This window comes from Apteryx mantelli, chromosome 1 (assembly GCF_036417845.1).
Source record: "Apteryx mantelli isolate bAptMan1 chromosome 1, bAptMan1.hap1, whole genome shotgun sequence".
NCBI lineage: Eukaryota > Metazoa > Chordata > Aves > Apterygiformes > Apterygidae > Apteryx > Apteryx mantelli.
Genome location: NC_089978.1, coordinates 139621983 through 139638539, shown reverse-complemented (window position 1 = coordinate 139638539; position 16557 = coordinate 139621983). Strand labels below are relative to the sequence as shown.

The window sequence follows — 16557 nt, the reverse complement described above, 5'->3', positions numbered from 1 at the left end:
CTTGTTTGAAGCACCTTGCCTTCTCTTGGTATTAGATACATTAGAAATAATGATAATTGTCACTAATTTGTTTTCTCTGTTACAGTGTGTGCCATGGTCGAAAGTGGGAATGCACCAAAAATACATGTGATGCCACCTGCTCTGTTATTGGTACAGCTCATTATTTGACATTTGATGGATTGAAATATAAGTTTCCAGGAGACTGTCAATATGTATTAGTTCAGGTACGAATGAAAACTGTTGCACAATACCAAGTTATTTTGAAAAAGTATGTCAAATGTCTAAGCTGTTTGATAATATATAAGGTGTGTTAAACCAGGAGAGATGTCCATCATTTAGATGAGTCACAGTAAAATGTTCTTAATCACTAAACCATACATATGGCAGAGGAGAGCAAAGCTTAGTAATGAATTAAAAGATACCTAGAGAAATATAAAGATTGCATCATGTTCTAGAGAGGTGAGTTAGCTTGTGTTGTGTCTAGTTGACAGCCATAAATGTGAGTGGAGCATGGTGTAGAGAGAAGCTGTCTGAATCTCATATCTAACAAGGAATTTTAGGTACCCTAAGTCAACCTTTCTTGGCTCTGCATTAGCCTCTTTGATCATTTATCCATCTAGTGATGGCTCAGAAAATAAATGGTAAAGACCCAGGAGGTCTATACTACCAGCTCTTTCCTTCAATTTGGGTGAGACAAGAAGCGTTCAGTGAACCTTTTCTAAAGGCTTATGGAGCACAGACTCCGTTTGTTCACTTTTGCAGAATCACTGTCCTGCTTCATGCACCAGCCTGCTTGGAGTGCATTGACAATATCTGTTTTCTTTACAGAAAAGAGTAGGGGGAAATAAAGACATAGTACACTAATGTCAGCCTGTGATTGGCGGGAACAGCCAGAAATTTAGGGAGCTAAATGAGATTAAGACGTCAGCTACAGATGCAAGTCATTGTGGATTTAAAAATATGTGTGCAAAAGAAGAAATGTTCCTCTGAAAATTTGGTCTAAAACTAGATGGATCTACTGATAATTGATAACAACAGTCTTCTGCTGTTACAGAGTGCCATGCTTCTTGGGTGGGCTACTCCTTCTCAAATATTTTCCCCACAAACCCTTTTCATGTAGCACATTTCTCCTTGCAGTTCTTCCTGGGCAGGAATGTGTGATCAACCAGTCTTTGACTGGGTCTTTGAAATATGCTCCCACCCTGATGCCAACTAGGTTACCTTAGAAGACAGATAGTTCTGGCACAAGTTAGAGCTTTCTATAAAGATCTTATGGTCAGTAATAGCATACAGTACTACAGAAACACTTAAAAAGAAAGTGAAATGTGTTTTTCTCAAATTACACACACACACAGAACTGGAGGCAGGGGTCTTTTTCTTAGAAAGTGTATACCTAAAATTGGTAAAAGGTCTGATCGTCATGAATCATCATATAAATGTAGTGCTAGCTCTCCATGCATCTCAAAAGTATTTGACTTTAAAAAAGTTGAGATGTTAACCTACAAGAACTCCATAATTTCTCCCCAAGAAACAGGTTGACATTACTATAATTATGTACAGGTGGGAAAACAAGGACATCAAAGATTTTGCTTGAGATTGTGCAACAAGTTACTTTCTAACCCATCTACATCTATATTTTTATTTTATCATCTGAAACGCAGTGTCTTGTTTTTACCATTAAATGAATAAATATTTCTGTATTCCTATGTACACTGTGACCATTATACATCTTTGAAATATCACAGCTACCATAACAGCGCTAATTCTCCCCCAGAAGAATACTGGCAAAATATGCGTGTGTGTGACACTGACAGAGTGTGCCTCATTCCTTAAGGGCTGGACCACATGAATGTAAATGCTAAGCACAAAGTAAACGAATATAAGAACAAGTGTCTTAGCAGCCCCACAGTGCACAGAGTATTCTTTGAGGCTTCTGTTTTCTCCACAGATCTGTACGTGTTTTTTTCAAGTGTCCATGTTAATGACTTGTTCGTTTATTTTTGTCTGACAGGATTTCTGCAAGGATGATTCTGGGACATTCCGGATTCTTATTTCAAATGAAGGATGTGGCTTCACTGGAGAAAAATGCACCAAAAGGGTTATCATTCTTTTTGAAAGTGGGGAGATAGAGTTGTTTAATGGAAATGTGCGTACTCTTCTCTTTCTTTCCCTTTTTTAAGGAGTCTGTTAGGATTTCAGGCTGGTTAGTAACAAGAAGGATGAACTATCTCATGCTCTGTGATTCTTGAAAATTAGATCATAGAATGAATAGATTAGCAGGATTATAATTAGCCATTTTGCTCCCAGAGGCATAATGCCATTTTGGTATTTCTACTTGATGTCAATAAATTTTTCTCAGTGAAGAATGCTGTTCAGTGCAAGCTCATATGAGGAACGTCCTTTCTCAACATGGAAGGTGTAAGTCTATTTCAAGCAAGGTTAAGTGTAAGAGAGACCTAAGAAGTGACTGTCCCCTGACTAGCAAAACTTCAGACCTAATTCAGCCATCTGAAAGAGTAAGCACACTGGAAAAAGTCATGGCTGAACAAATTCATATTGCAAAAGCGAATGTCAGCTATCCTTTCCCTTGTTAAAAAGTGTCAGATGGAAAGTCCATATGACTGGATTCTTCTTTTTTTCCCCTTGTCTATCAACAAACACTCAAGAATGGACCAAGAATCACTTCCACCTTCCATCTCACTCCTTGACAGGAAAAGAACTTTCCAAAGGGCAGAGTTCAGCTCTGCCTTGGGCATTTTAACAATTAAGACCATCTGTGTGTTCAAGCATTACAGGTCTACAGTGGATTATAGAGTTTCAGTTTCTCAATTTTCAGAAGTACTATGCTCTGGACTGGCATCTGGACTAGAGATTTGCAAAAATGTTCACAGCGAAACATGAAACCAGTCAACATTTGCCTTTTTTTGTGTTAACAGACAAAGCTGAACCAGGTTTTGTATAGCCTGCAAATTACTGCATGCCACTGATGCTTGACAGGAACACGTAAAACATGACCATTATTAATAATGACTCTACAGTGCATCTTGAGAGCATATGATCATGATGCATGACAGCATGCAAACTTCTGGCTGTTGAAGGAATGAGCATAGGACGTTTTGGTTGCCCAACCAATTCTGTATTTCTACTACTAAAGAATCCCTTTCCTGAAGGAAGGTGAACAGTAGTGCAGGGATCAGTCAGTAGAAACAAGATTTGTCTGAGGGCTTTTTTAGGAGCCAGATTTTTCTGAAGAGCTGTAATTCCATTTAAACAGTAGTGCAGGGATCAGTCAGTAGAAACAAGATTTGTCTGAGGGCTTTTTTAGGAGCCAGATTTTTCTGAAGAGCTGTGATTCCATTTAGACACCTAAATAAGTGCCAAAAAAGACAAGAGGAGGAGATTAGGCATCCGGCAACTCCCACTGAGAACAACAGAGGGATTTGATTCCTGACAGAATATGCTCTTGCAAGTGTTAGGCCTGTACCACAGGACTGTCCTCATGACCCTGACTGAATTTCTAGCTGTCTTTTTAGTGAGCATAATACTTGGTGTAATAGCTAGGGAAGGTTTTCTTAGAAATAACAGCAACCAAAGGAAAGGATTAAAGAAAACCAATCTGAAATGAAGACTGCTGGCAAATGCTCTCCCAGTGATGATGTTCTAAATTCTTTTTCCACAGCACTCCTTAGAAGTAGGAGAATCTTTTTTTTTTTTTTTGCCATTAAAATCGTAAAATGACAGTAATGGCTAATATTAAAGAAAGGGGGTGACAATCAGGTTTGCTCTTCTGAAACAACTAAATTCTGCCACTTTGCAAGGTCAAAAGTTTATGACTTCTTGGTTTGAGCAAAAAGCCTCCATAAACATAAAAATTCTGTGTTTTAGGCTAAACTTCCCCTGTTCTGTTTCTTGCCTGAGTTTGGAAAGACAGAGACTACTTTAGATATTTAGAAGATAAACAACTATGTTTCAAACAACAATATACGTAACACATTTGGCATTGAGGAAGATGAAAAGGCTTCCAGTTCCTAAAATATGCATCTTTTAACATATTCTCCCCTGAAGACATTGAAGGCCCTGTTCAGGAGATTATTAAAGAATGTAAGCTGTCTTCTCTGGAGATAAAACACTTCTGATAATACCCCAGAGATGAAGAGAATTGAATCAGGGTGGCAAGCTTTTATTGAATTGAGTGACAAAGAGTAGTGTGATAAGGAAGCATTGTTTCCTCAATTTAGGAAGTGCATGAATGATTTCCAGGCTCCTCTTTCTCCCTCGCTTTAATCACTGTTTGTACTGATTGAAAGGCTTCATCTGACTCTTAGTGGCATTAGTGGTGTTTAAAATAACAGCCATTCCAGACCTTTTTCTCAAGATGTGGTTAATAATCCCATCAGGGTTCTCACTGAAAGAGAATTACAGTATGAAAAAAAACATTTTAAATTAATCTCCCAAGTTCTTAGTAGCTGAAGGCTGTGAATTTGCAGCCAAATGGGAAGAGAAAGAGGCCTGAGAGTAGAAAACTGTGTCGAAAGCACACAGGGGAAGTGAAAGTGATGGAAAAATGCAAAGACACTAAAAGGAATCTCTCAAGAGTTTTCCTGTTGGTGTAGCTGGTTGAGGAAGAAAGTATTTCCTGACTGCAGAATCAAGCTCTGGTCCTTCAGAGATCAGCATTTACTATGTGATGTATGTGGTTCTCCCAGTTCGAGTTAGATGTGTACCTAACCAGACTTTTTGCCAGTACTACCTCAGGAGCACAGAATTGCTGCAGTCTCTTAATAATAAGAAGAAAAATAAAAGATAATTATTCAATTAACCATTGACTGAATATTTAACTAGTCAGTAACTGAGTACTCTCAGTCCTCTTTATCAGCCCTCCTTCTGTTCAGCAGTCATTTCTTTATGCATCAGTGTTAGTGGTGAGTGGATGTTATATCTTAGGAGCACAATGGATGGACATTGCCTCATTCAGAATTCTGGAAATGCGATGAGACTGAAATACTGTACTTTTATCACAATTCTCTATATAAAAGTGTTATTTTTAAGGCAATAATTTATCCACAGCAACTTTTCTGGAGTAGAGATGAGCCAGTACTCAGGCCCTTACACATACCATATTTACAGTCTTGCAAGTGCTCTGGAGCATCTGTATGGTGTCGAGGAGCTGTCTGTTTTCTGGCAGATGGCATATTTTAAAATAGTCATTAATGAGCGCATATCCCATTGGGAAAGTGCCCTACAAGAAATAGGGCTTAGAGACAATGTTGCTAGCATAGCGTGTTTTTCTTGTTCAGGTAAACATCAAGGTACCTCCTAAAGATGACAGTGATTTAGAAGTCATGAAATCTGGCCATTATTACATCATCTTACTGGGTAAAAGCATCAGCATAACCTGGAATCTTGCCATGGGAATCTCAGTTATCTTAAAAGGAAATTTCAAAGTAAGTGTGTTTTGCTTTACTTTCTATTCTCACTAAAGAATACACTTACAGATCTCCCCAGGAAGGAGTGGGGGTAGCATTTCCTATGCAGACGCACAAAGTGATTTCCAAGAAGCATTAGGAACTTGCTTGAAAATGAAAGGGCTTTCTCATAATGTCATACTGGACTGCCTTCTTTCCCTGGTGCTTCAACTGTAAGGGCTGAATTCTGGGTCTTTGACAAAGAGTTACGATGGAGAAGAGGAATGATAAGGTGCCTCAGAGTGAGTGTACCTTTGACCAATGATTGAGATAATTTCTTCTGTGTACAAGAAGAGCAATGTAAGGAGCCTGATTTGCTAGCGATGCTGATGGAACAGTTATTTTCAGGAGGAAGACAGGATCACAGGTAAAGTTATGACTCCTTGGATACACACAAAATAGAGCCAATACTGGTCAGATTCTTCTTCTTGCGGAGTCCTTGGAGACAGACTGGTCCTACTTCCTCTCTGAGACAGTTAAGCATAAGCGAAATAGGAGCTGGAGTCTCTTTGTATGTATTTTAGTGTACTTGGCAAGGGCAGGGATAACTGAGCTTTTAAGCCTTGTGTCATTAAAGCACTAGGCTAAAAAGAGTTCTTAAGAAAACTCCAAGTCAGTCTACAGATGGAAAATTTGTGTTTTGTGTTTCTTTTCCCTGCAAGGATCAAGTGTGTGGCCTGTGTGGAAATTTTGATGGAATCCAAAACAATGATTTGACGAGCAGCAATGAACATCTTGAAGTAGATCCAATTGACTTTGGGAATTCTTGGAAAGTTAATCCATACTGTGCTGATGTCAAAAAGGTGATTGTGAATGAGCTGTGAAAACTGATTAATACTGGTTATGGTATCACTCAGAAGTAGGCCAAGGGTTTTGAAAAGGATAAAAAATGTAGAAACAAACTTCTAACGCCAAATTTTTGACAGATCATATTCTTTCTTGAAATCTGATAAAAGATCACGTGACTTATTTAAGGCCTCTGTGCTGCCTGGCTTTAGATGAATATTAGAATAGCCAAACTGTGTGGTAGAGTCTATTCACAGAATTTGCCAGCCCAAATGCTAGAAATCCAGGTATAACTGGAAATCTAATTTTAGAGTTTAATCTAAAAGAGCAGTTGTAATTTCCAGACAGGAGGAGTTCAGATAAAAATTTGTATTTCTCTATCCAAACTTGTGTATCCCAAATCTTAGTCTGTCCACTTATGAACAACTGAGTATACAGATTAGTTTCTTTCTAAAGTGTATTCAGTTATTACTTTCAGAGCAGGGAGGCTTGAGCAGAAAAAGCAAGATATAGTGGTGAATCAACAGTGAATGCAAGACCTTATTGCCATGCTCCTAGCTCTGCCTCTGATTTCGAGAGAGTTATCTGCTATCTGAAAGTATTATCTAAGACCTGGTCCCTAATATTAAGTGATTTCACAGGGTACTAAGTAAGAGCCATGTACACATGCAAATACACTTCTTTTTGTCCAAATACAGAGCTGATTTTTTGCTGGCAAAAGTATTTTGAAAGCAAAAAGTGAGACGAAACAACTTGAAAAAATAAGTGCATTGTTTTGACAGTTGCAAAACAAAATGTTTTATTCAGATGAAACTGAAACTTTTGGCTTGAAAGTTTGCCTAAATTTTCAGACAAAAATAAAAGAAACATTCCCTTAGAAGATCTAAATTAACAGAAAATAAAATGAAGCATTTATTTCTGATCAAATGAAATGTTTTGGGTCAGTTTGATAACTAAGTGCAAGTGTGACATAGCCACAGTATTATCCTGCTAAATGTCAGGTTTTTTGGCATTACTTGACTGGAGCACAGGAGAAGTAGCAATAATGAATGGTGAGATTGCTGGGTAAGACTGAGGACTAGCTGTTCCTTGTTTCAGTTTTATAGGCAATAGGACACAGAATAGACTCTGCAAAATATCTCTGTAATAAATACTTTGTCAATTACTTGTGCTCCTTGGTCTTAGTTGTTAGATAAATTAAATTGGAGAGGGGGAGACTACTGAGCATTTCTGTTCAGTGGTGGCCTTGAGTATTGGCTGCTGAAGACTCCCACAGGCCCTCCGGAGAGCTGTGAGTGATTGTTTTTCAGAATAGATGTTTGGTACAGTGTGACTTACGGTCATCAGAATACCTCTATGTTAAAACTGCAGCATACAGGAAAGAGCTGGAGAAAATGTAGGAGGTGACCTGCTCTATTCTGTGTTCTGCCATTGCAGGATTTGTTCCTGCAGTACAGTAAGTTGAAACTTCATTCAGATTTGTCATGAAAAATGTCTAGTGTTTGTGGTTCTACTATATCAATCTCAAGAGTCCTGAGGTCCTGAAGACAGGACCTCAGGACTAATGCAGTGTATGCTTGTCTCTTACCATATTAAGCCCCACCAGGAACAGGCCTTGGTGTCTCCACTGTGCAATGGCAATGTAGTGAAGCAGGTGATGGTAGAAGCTTCATGCAGCATTTTGTCTGGAGATCTTTTTGAAGAATGTAAAAAACTTGTAAGTATTGTCATGCGTTTCACATCCTTCTGTTCTGCATGATCTGTGCTGGTACTGATGACAGCTGTGGGGAAAAGTGTTGGTTGTGTTAACGGCACACAGATGTCAGAGGAGACTGACTAACTGATGGTCTCATCTCTGACTATGTCCTGTAGCTGATGCTTTATGGGAAGATGCAGAATACTCCCTAGTGGAAAGCTACAGAATAACTTGTGCTTGAAGGAAATTTTATTCTTAAACCCCAGAGACTGGTACATGAAGTCATGCACAAGGGTTGAGGTTTTTCTTTTTTTAAACCTCACAGCTGAGCTAATATAGTGCCATTCTAACTGCGTTCTACATTGCAGCTTCAAAGTTGCACAAGAGGGTATGCAAACAGGGCCCAGAATGTATGGTTGCTGCATATGGGGAATGTTAAGGGACAGTAAACCACATGGTCCATAAGGACTTTGTGAACTTGGCCTATTTGAGTTCCTGCTAACATCAGCAGAAAGAGTTGCATTGATTCATATGGCACCTCAATTCTTGGCCAATGGAGCAGGCAAACCACTTTCAGGTTAAATAAGTCTAGAGAAAGGAGATGAGGGGAATTGGTGAGGGTACTGTAGTACATATTTCTTTTTTTTAGGTGAATCCCGAGCCCTACATAGATATTTGCATGTATGACACCTGTGCTTGTGAATCTATTGGGGACTGTGCTTGCTTCTGTGATGCTATAGCAGCCTATGCCCATGTCTGTGCACAAAAGGGTGTCGTTGTTCACTGGAGATCACAAGCCCTGTGCTGTAAGTACCAGACGGATGAGGAAGAACTGGGAATGACCTCGGCTGGGAAGTAAACTGAAAACATTCAGGCTCTTAATCAACAAGCCTAGCTCAGCTAGACTGTTCTTATCCAGTTCTGCTCCCACTGATGTCCATGGAGTTCACTTTAATGTGACTGGGCTAGCAGACATTTCTTCTCGCTTTTCTATTTATGTTCAAAGCCATACCTGGAAAAGCTATCCCTCAGTAAGGGAATATAATAGACTGTGGAAAAAAGAAATTTAGAGAAAGAAAAAGCTTCTGTACTTTTTTTTTGGGGGGGAGGGAATTGAAGTTGAAAGTTTGGTTTTTGCAATTGTTTTAATCAAAAACAAGTATCTCTGGTATACAGCAAGTATTTCATTAGATGAAAACAATGTAAGTGGCCTGCCTCTGATGCAGTAAAAAATATACATGTTTTTGTTTAAAGAAAGAAATCTTTCTTTCTCTATGCATGTGTGATCCACCTGGTACAAAACTTGGTGTCATAGTTCTAAGAGGCATGGTAAATTCAGTCTGGTTTGATTATTTGTCTCTGATTCTTTCATGACATAGCACAAAGCTGTGAGGACCTGAATTATCAAGAATTAGATTATCAATGCGAATGGCGATATAATAGCTGTGGACCTGCTTGTCCTATAACATGCCAGCACCCACAGGTTTTGGAGTGCCCTCTGCAATGTGTGGAAGGATGCCATGTACACTGTCCTGCAGGTAAGTCAACTTTTTGCTTTAAGTGGTTACCTTTTACTGCCCTGCTCCTGTTACTTGTGGCTATTGTAGAGTCCCTTTTTCCCTAAGGTTCCTATTGCAGGAAAAGATGTTTTACAGTCCAGAAATAGTCACAGATTTGTAAGGCTGGAGATTGCAAAAGATTTAGATATAACAATTAGTTCCTTAATAAGCTTACTGTGTTTTCACCACAATTTCTTACCCCATCTGCTATGACTGCCAGATGATCCTAGTTTTAACATGTTCTTTGTAGTTTAAGACATCTCTCCTGAGTGCCTTCCTGTGCTTTCTGATGCTCCTGTTGTCACTCAGGCAGAAATTTCCTTACCTTTCTTTAGCTGCTGTGAGACAGAAAGTTGACATGAGATCCACAGCAGGATTAGAGTCTGTGAAACATGCATGGCGCATGGAGGGTATGCAGTGGTGTTTAGAGGAGGATAATGAAATACTGCTAGCAAGAACAAGAGAGGATGGGAATGGGGTGACAAGAAAGGAAGATAGGAGGGGAGTTAGGAGTTGTTTAACAACAGTGGTTGTTGACTATGTGATCAAGTAGGGCATGAATTTGTGCTGGACGTTTGTAAAATGCTCTCCCTTAGAGTGGCTACTGTGGTGAAGGAAACTCGTTGTCCCAACCTGCTTACGGTCACCAGCCTTCTGATGCTCCCGGGAGTGCCTAGCAGGCATCTGCTGCTGGGCCTCAGCTTACAGTTTAAACTCCCCCACCAGCTGGCTCTTGTGGGGGGGGGGAAGAAAAGAAAGACAGAAGGGGAAAGAGTGAGAGGTGAGCAAGATCCAAAAATAGAGTGAAAATTCAGAAGAATAAATAGCTTCTAAGTGCAAAGAGAGAAGACAAGGAGAGGAAGAAAATAGGTGTTTTAAGCCCCAAAATAGCAGTTCTGGGCCTTGTTAGCTCTGTCCTACACATTTACAAAAAGGCAAGCGGACAGCCTTCTTGGATAAAACTTTATATAATTATTGAATATGGTGCTTGAGCCTTCAATATTCAGGTAACAGGTGTTTAAATGTCCTCCAAAATCATCAGAATGAGGAGGAGCTAGGGGATACTGGAGAAATCAATAACATAGGTGTAAAAAGGAAAATGCCATTTTCTCCTGTCACTCTGGAAGCTTTACGCTAAAGATATGTTCACCTTTTGCATAGCACTGGCTGTTGGAGATTATACACTGGGTTATGTATTTCCAACATCTCACTAAAACTGGTCATGAAGGAAAGAAATGCTTCTCTTTATGTCGAACTTGTAGTGAGCATAGCACAAGCAGAATATTCAGAGCCTTTGAATGCAAATCAGAAGCCTTGTCATGTTTTTTGTAGCAGGGTAAATGCAATGATCAGCTTTGCAATTCACAAAAACTGGCATTTTTATGCTACTGTGCTATTTTAAAACAGGGGAAATACTTGATGAACTATCCCTGACTTGTGTCAGTCCAGAAGACTGTCCTGTGTGTGTGGTTGGAGATGTCAAGATCCCGCATGGAAGGAGAATAGTTTTGAACAGAGACGATCCACAGCACTGTCAGTCTTGGTATGGTGGAGGTGTTTATGCAGTCAAATAGCATGCCTTTTCAGTAGGATGAAGGGAGACAATGCACATAAACATAAATAAGTTTTTGGACTTTACTTTATATACCACTGATGATGAGGCTTGGAAACTCTCATTTGTGTCGACAGCCGTTTTCATGTAATCTGAAACTGAAGTTTTTCAATGAAGGCTGGGATTACTGGATGCCTGTTGAATTTAAGCAACTGAAACCCATAAATTCCTTTGAAAAATGACTTTTCCCATGTGTAGGTGGTCCCACTAACTTCAGATGTTCCACTTCTTTTCTGTAAGGTGTAATTCAACATCAGTAAAGCCATGAGAATCTTTCCTGTGTTAGTGCTTAAAAATCCTACTTATAGCGCAAGATCTGAATGTGCAGTGAGTCTAGAACTTGCTGAGATTATTAGCAGCTGGAGGACTGCATAGTGTCGCTGGAAAAATAATTTCCCCAAGTTTTTCACCTGATATCCTGTGGCCTGATCCTGTATGCATGCTTTGCCAAGTATGATGAAATTAATGGAAGGGTGTACAATGCTGTGCGCCATGCTGGATTAGGGCCTTCATTTGTAATGTGGCAGAGACTGATTTTCATTCTGTATGCTGCCCAGTGGCATATTGCACAAAAACCTGTAGTATCCGAAAGCTTTCCATTCTCCAGATGTCCTGCCCTCTGATGGATACTTTCAGTAGTCACTCAATGCAGTGAATACGAAAGTGTTTTCAATTGTGTAATTTGACCATATTTAATAGCAACTGGGTTGTAGAACTGCAGCAGCTATTTGCCCAGACTAACACCTTGGATCCAAACTCCCTGAACTTCACAGAAGCTCTGAATGGATATAAACTTTGAAATCCTGGCCTCTTTCTGGGGCTAGCTTAATTCTGTGTTATAAGCCCAGGCCAATCAATTAAATATATATTTTGGGGGGCAATATACATGATGAGCCTTGAATTCCATCAAAAAAACAAAAAAAAGGTCCATAAATAAGTCTCTGTTCCCTAATTTTTGTAATCCTTAATAATAATTTATCTTAAATGTTGATACACTGGCCACTGCTCATAAACAATTTCAGAACATTATGAAAACTTACCTCACTAGGGAAACATCCTTTTGCATAGCTGTCACCTAATTTAGATGCCTACACCATCTGTACAAGCAATAGGAAACATTGCACAAAAATGAATTTTATAGAAATATCCAAAGGAAACTGGAAACTAGAAGAATCTCATTCACATTAGGATTAAAATAATAAATCTTATGTTGCTATATATTAATGCCAAAAGTAGCTGTGAATTCTTCAATTAAGAAAATGCTAAAAGCAGCTTGAAAAGAACAAAGCCTTGGGAGAACTTAAACTAGGATGCCTTGTGTAAAGTGAACACTTTTCCCAGAAAATGGCACCTTCTTCCAGTATTGACTTGTTTAGTGTCTATATTCAGGGTTTTCTCTTTGCCTGCTGGTGGTGAAAACCAGCATTTTTTGGTCCTTGCTGTTTCATAGACTTTACCTATTCTGTTTCTTGGACTGTCCAGTAGGACAAGGAAAATATGTTGACTGGGTCTCCAGCACCCTGTGCATGAGTGCAATGATGTCCTTTGCGCAGATGAGTGAAGTCAGGAGCCTTACACAACCAGGAATTACCAGTGCAGAAGCGTTAAAGCCTTGCTAAATCCAGAGAATAGATTATAGGCAAGTTTCTAAAAGGTGAAGGGTGAAAGAGGTGAAAAATCTCATGGAGATAGGGGAAGAATGAATAGCAGAAAAGGCCGAGATTGAGAAAAAGAATGGAGCTAAATGGTAAGGGGAAGAGAAAAATGTACTAATGAAGATGAGCAGAAATGGGGAAGGAAGAGAAATAGGAAGAAAAAGAAGGCAAAAACAGCTCCCGATAAGATATTATATCAATTAATATATCTCATTATTTAATATGAGAAAAGAAAAGAGAATAAAAATGAGAAGCAACGAGGTAAGTAAGAGGAAGATAACAAAGAAGACATAAAAAAAACAGTAGAAGAACATGTGCCAAAGCTGTATTCAAAACAAGAAAAGTCAGGAAAAAGAAAAGCAAGAGTATGTTTTTAGAGGTAGAAAAAAGGCTGTTTTTTTCACTAAAGTTAGCAAGTCGAGGTAAACCTAGCTTTCTCACTCAGTTTGCTAATTCATATCAGAGCTAAAAGCATCTTGCTGACATTGGGATTTTACTTTGTGTTAGCTAGCCCCAGTTTGTGTAATGTTTTTCTTCCTTGTGAAGCAAACCAAATCTGCCAGTTAAGTTCACCAATGGCTTGTAGGTGACTATACTGCTCAAGGTCGTTTGGTTTCTTGATAGTTTCCAGGCACAGATTTTGCACATTATGCCAAAGGTAGCTGTAAAAAAAGCTTCCTCTGACAAACACACAATACTTTTTCATATGTTTTCTTCATCAAAACAAACAAGCATAAACGGTTCTTCCTCTGAGTGGATGCAATAGGATTTGGCTCTACAATACCTTGTAGAGGTATTGTGGAGGGTAAAAGGGGAAGGGGAAAAAATCACTGTTGTTTGTTATGTTTTGGGTTTGTTTTGTTTCTGAGATGTTTAACCTGTTCTGTATCAACATCCTTTTATTAGATGTGAGTGATGTGTTATTATGAGCATTGATTTTTACACTTAAATTTGGTGATTCTTATAGTCTGTGTGAAGGGAAGAACTTAACCTGTGTAGCCTGCAAAACAGTGGAAGAAATCTTAATACCAACAACATCTGCTCCAGAGGAGGACATAGAACAGGCACCCAGTGAATACTCGTGCAGCAAGATGATGGACTTGGCCTTTCTAATGGATGGCTCCAATAAACTGTCAGAGGAGGACTTTGAACAGCTGAAGACTTTCATAACTGGCATGATGAAGGAACTCCACATCTCCCAGAAGAAAATCCGAGTGTCAATTCTGGTGTATAGAGCTGGCCCCACCATCTATCTTGGCCTTAAAGATATCAAAACACAGTCCCAGATGAGAAAAATTGTCCAAAACATAAAGTACACAGGTGATGAAGTAGCATCCACAGCTGAAGTCCTTAAATATATCGTGTTCCATGTATTTGGAAAAGCTGAAAGGACTAATGCTGCTAGAATTGCTGTGCTATTTATAGCAAGCAAGTCTCCAGGAAAACTCCGCAGCATCCTCACAGCTTTGAAGAATAAAAAAATCACAGTAATATCTGTGGGCATTGGGCCTTATGTTAATGTGGAACAAATCAAGTTCATTGAAAAGCAGTCACCAGATAACAGGGCCTTCCTGTTGAACAATGTGTTGGAGCTAATGGATAACAGGGATCTTCTCATTGATTATCTGTGTGATCTTGGACTTGAAGAAAATCCTCAGTTACAAGCAACGTCCCCACCACCAATGTCCAATATCACATTTTCCCGTGGGGGGATCACATTACCACCACCCTTTTCAGAAAAAGACACCCCCAAAAGGCTGGATGTTGCTTTTATTTTTGAAGGATCTGAAAATGTAGGGGAGAAAAATTTTAATATCACCAAGAAGTTCCTTGAGCGAGTAATCTCAGGAATGAATGTAGGAACAGAAGATATTCATGTCACAGTCATGCAGTATTCAGACACTGTCACTCTGGAGTATTCCTTTAAGGAAATACAGTCCAAGGAAAATATTATTGAGAAGGTGAGGAATATACCCTACCAAGGAGGGAAGGCTACCAACACTGGGAATGCCCTCAATTATATTTCCAAACACACGTTTACACCAGCAAATGGGGGCAGGCAGGACGTGCCTCACTTGGTATATTTGGTGTCATCCAGCCCTTCCACTGACATTATCAAACGACCTCCCAAAGGCATAAATGTCATCCCCATAGGCATAACCCCCAATGCAGATATCCAAGAGCTCAGAAGGATCAGTCAGCCTAACAGTCCAATAGTCTTGCATAGTTATAGCACACTTATTGCAGAAGCACCTGAATTAGTGCTGCAGTCATGCTGCTCTCATAAACTTTGGACAGAAATTTCAGGTAAAGTTGGATATATTTTCTATGTAATTTCCTCTTTCCTCTCTCCTGTCTCCTCCATTCCTCCCTCAAACCACTGAAATATGAAAAGGGTTCCTGTATCTCATTTGATAGCTTGTAGTCCAAATCCAAAGGAAAGATCACTTATCCTCATTGGATTCCAAGGATGCTGACTCAAGGTTAGCAGTACGGGGCACAGACCCACAGCCAATGCTCTGTAGGCATTTGTTGGCATTAGGTGGCATCTGCTTTGAAACTCTCATTAATGTACAATAGCTTCCAGTTAGGATGGAGTGACAGAAGAAAAAAAGATATTCTCATCTGCCTGTCCCAAGCAAGTTAAAATTAAACTTCCTCTTCCTTAGGAGGTTTCACTGTTTTATTCCCCTGAGACTAAAATAGCAAAAAAGCAGGAGTTCAAATACCCTTGTATTCCACTGAATATAAATCTCAAGGCCCTCAATAAAGGGATATTATTTTATGTTTCAACTGGTCATTATCCTATTTTGCTTTCCCCAAATGTAGGTATTGCTGTCATTTCTGTTCCTGCCAGTTCATTAGCAGATGCTGATTTTGGTTTTCATGTATAATAATAAATAGCTTTCTCTCTCTCTCTCTCTTTTTTCTTTTCTTTTTTTCCCTCAGAGTTGTGCAACAAACCAATGGATGTTATGTTTCTTCTGGATGGAAGTTCCAGTATTGGAGTGTCAGAGTTTGAGGAAATTAAAAACTTTGTACGGGCATTTATTGAAAGTGCTGAGATCGGTATGTATTTGTCTTTTAACTCCAACACATAAAGGATTTTTATTTTTTTTTTTAATACAAAACAAAACAACATTTCACTACAGTTTTTTATTTTTATCTTTAAATTACCCATTTATGGTCCAACTCCACAGAAAATTTTTAAGTTTGTATTGGGGAGTCAAGCTAGTCAAGTCAGACTTGGTTTAGTTTCTTCCTTAACCAAAGCTGTTCTGGTTCAGGCCAAAGAAGGTTTAATACCTGGTTTAGTGAATTGTCTGATAAGGAATAGCTAGGACAGCAGCTCTTTTGGCAGCTTCTCTTTATACTGTACTGGACACATGAAGTGCCTGTGCCAAACAGGTTTCTGCCAAGGGATGAAATTTTTTAGCTGAACTGTTATTCTATGCCAAAAAATCAAAATAGTTTGTTTTTAGTTCAGTTCTCGGTTAGGTTCAACAGACTTTAAAATAATAGTTCATGGTTGCTTCTGGTTCAAAAAAATTGATAGTTCAAAGGGCTTTCAGTTCAGGTTTGATCCAAGTGCAAGGTTTTGCTCATTGGAATGGGAATTTCTGGTTCTGATGAGCCCTTTTTGGCTAACTGAAGGCAACATGTTAGCTTTTTAAGATTTATTGCCTGACCATGTTGGATGAGAGACACTTTTTGGAAGTGCCAGACCCACTGAGCATGCTGAGTATGTGCTAATGGATTGCAAACCTCTGGTTTGGTTGCTCAG

General features: G+C 39.1%; 1 protein-coding gene across 1 annotated transcript in view; it reads left to right on the top strand.

Annotated features, from left to right (window-relative positions):
• Positions 1-16557, top strand: part of VWF (von Willebrand factor) — a 148623-nt gene that overhangs the window by 62219 nt on the left and 69847 nt on the right. The window contains exons 20-29 of the mRNA XM_013947606.2: positions 86-224; positions 2012-2146; positions 5298-5444; positions 6128-6268; positions 7849-7968; positions 8597-8753; positions 9327-9485; positions 10914-11049; positions 13741-15080; positions 15723-15842. Of these exons, the coding sequence (XP_013803060.1) occupies positions 86-224; positions 2012-2146; positions 5298-5444; positions 6128-6268; positions 7849-7968; positions 8597-8753; positions 9327-9485; positions 10914-11049; positions 13741-15080; positions 15723-15842 (2594 nt within the window). The remainder of the gene's footprint in view (positions 1-85; positions 225-2011; positions 2147-5297; positions 5445-6127; positions 6269-7848; positions 7969-8596; positions 8754-9326; positions 9486-10913; positions 11050-13740; positions 15081-15722; positions 15843-16557) is intronic.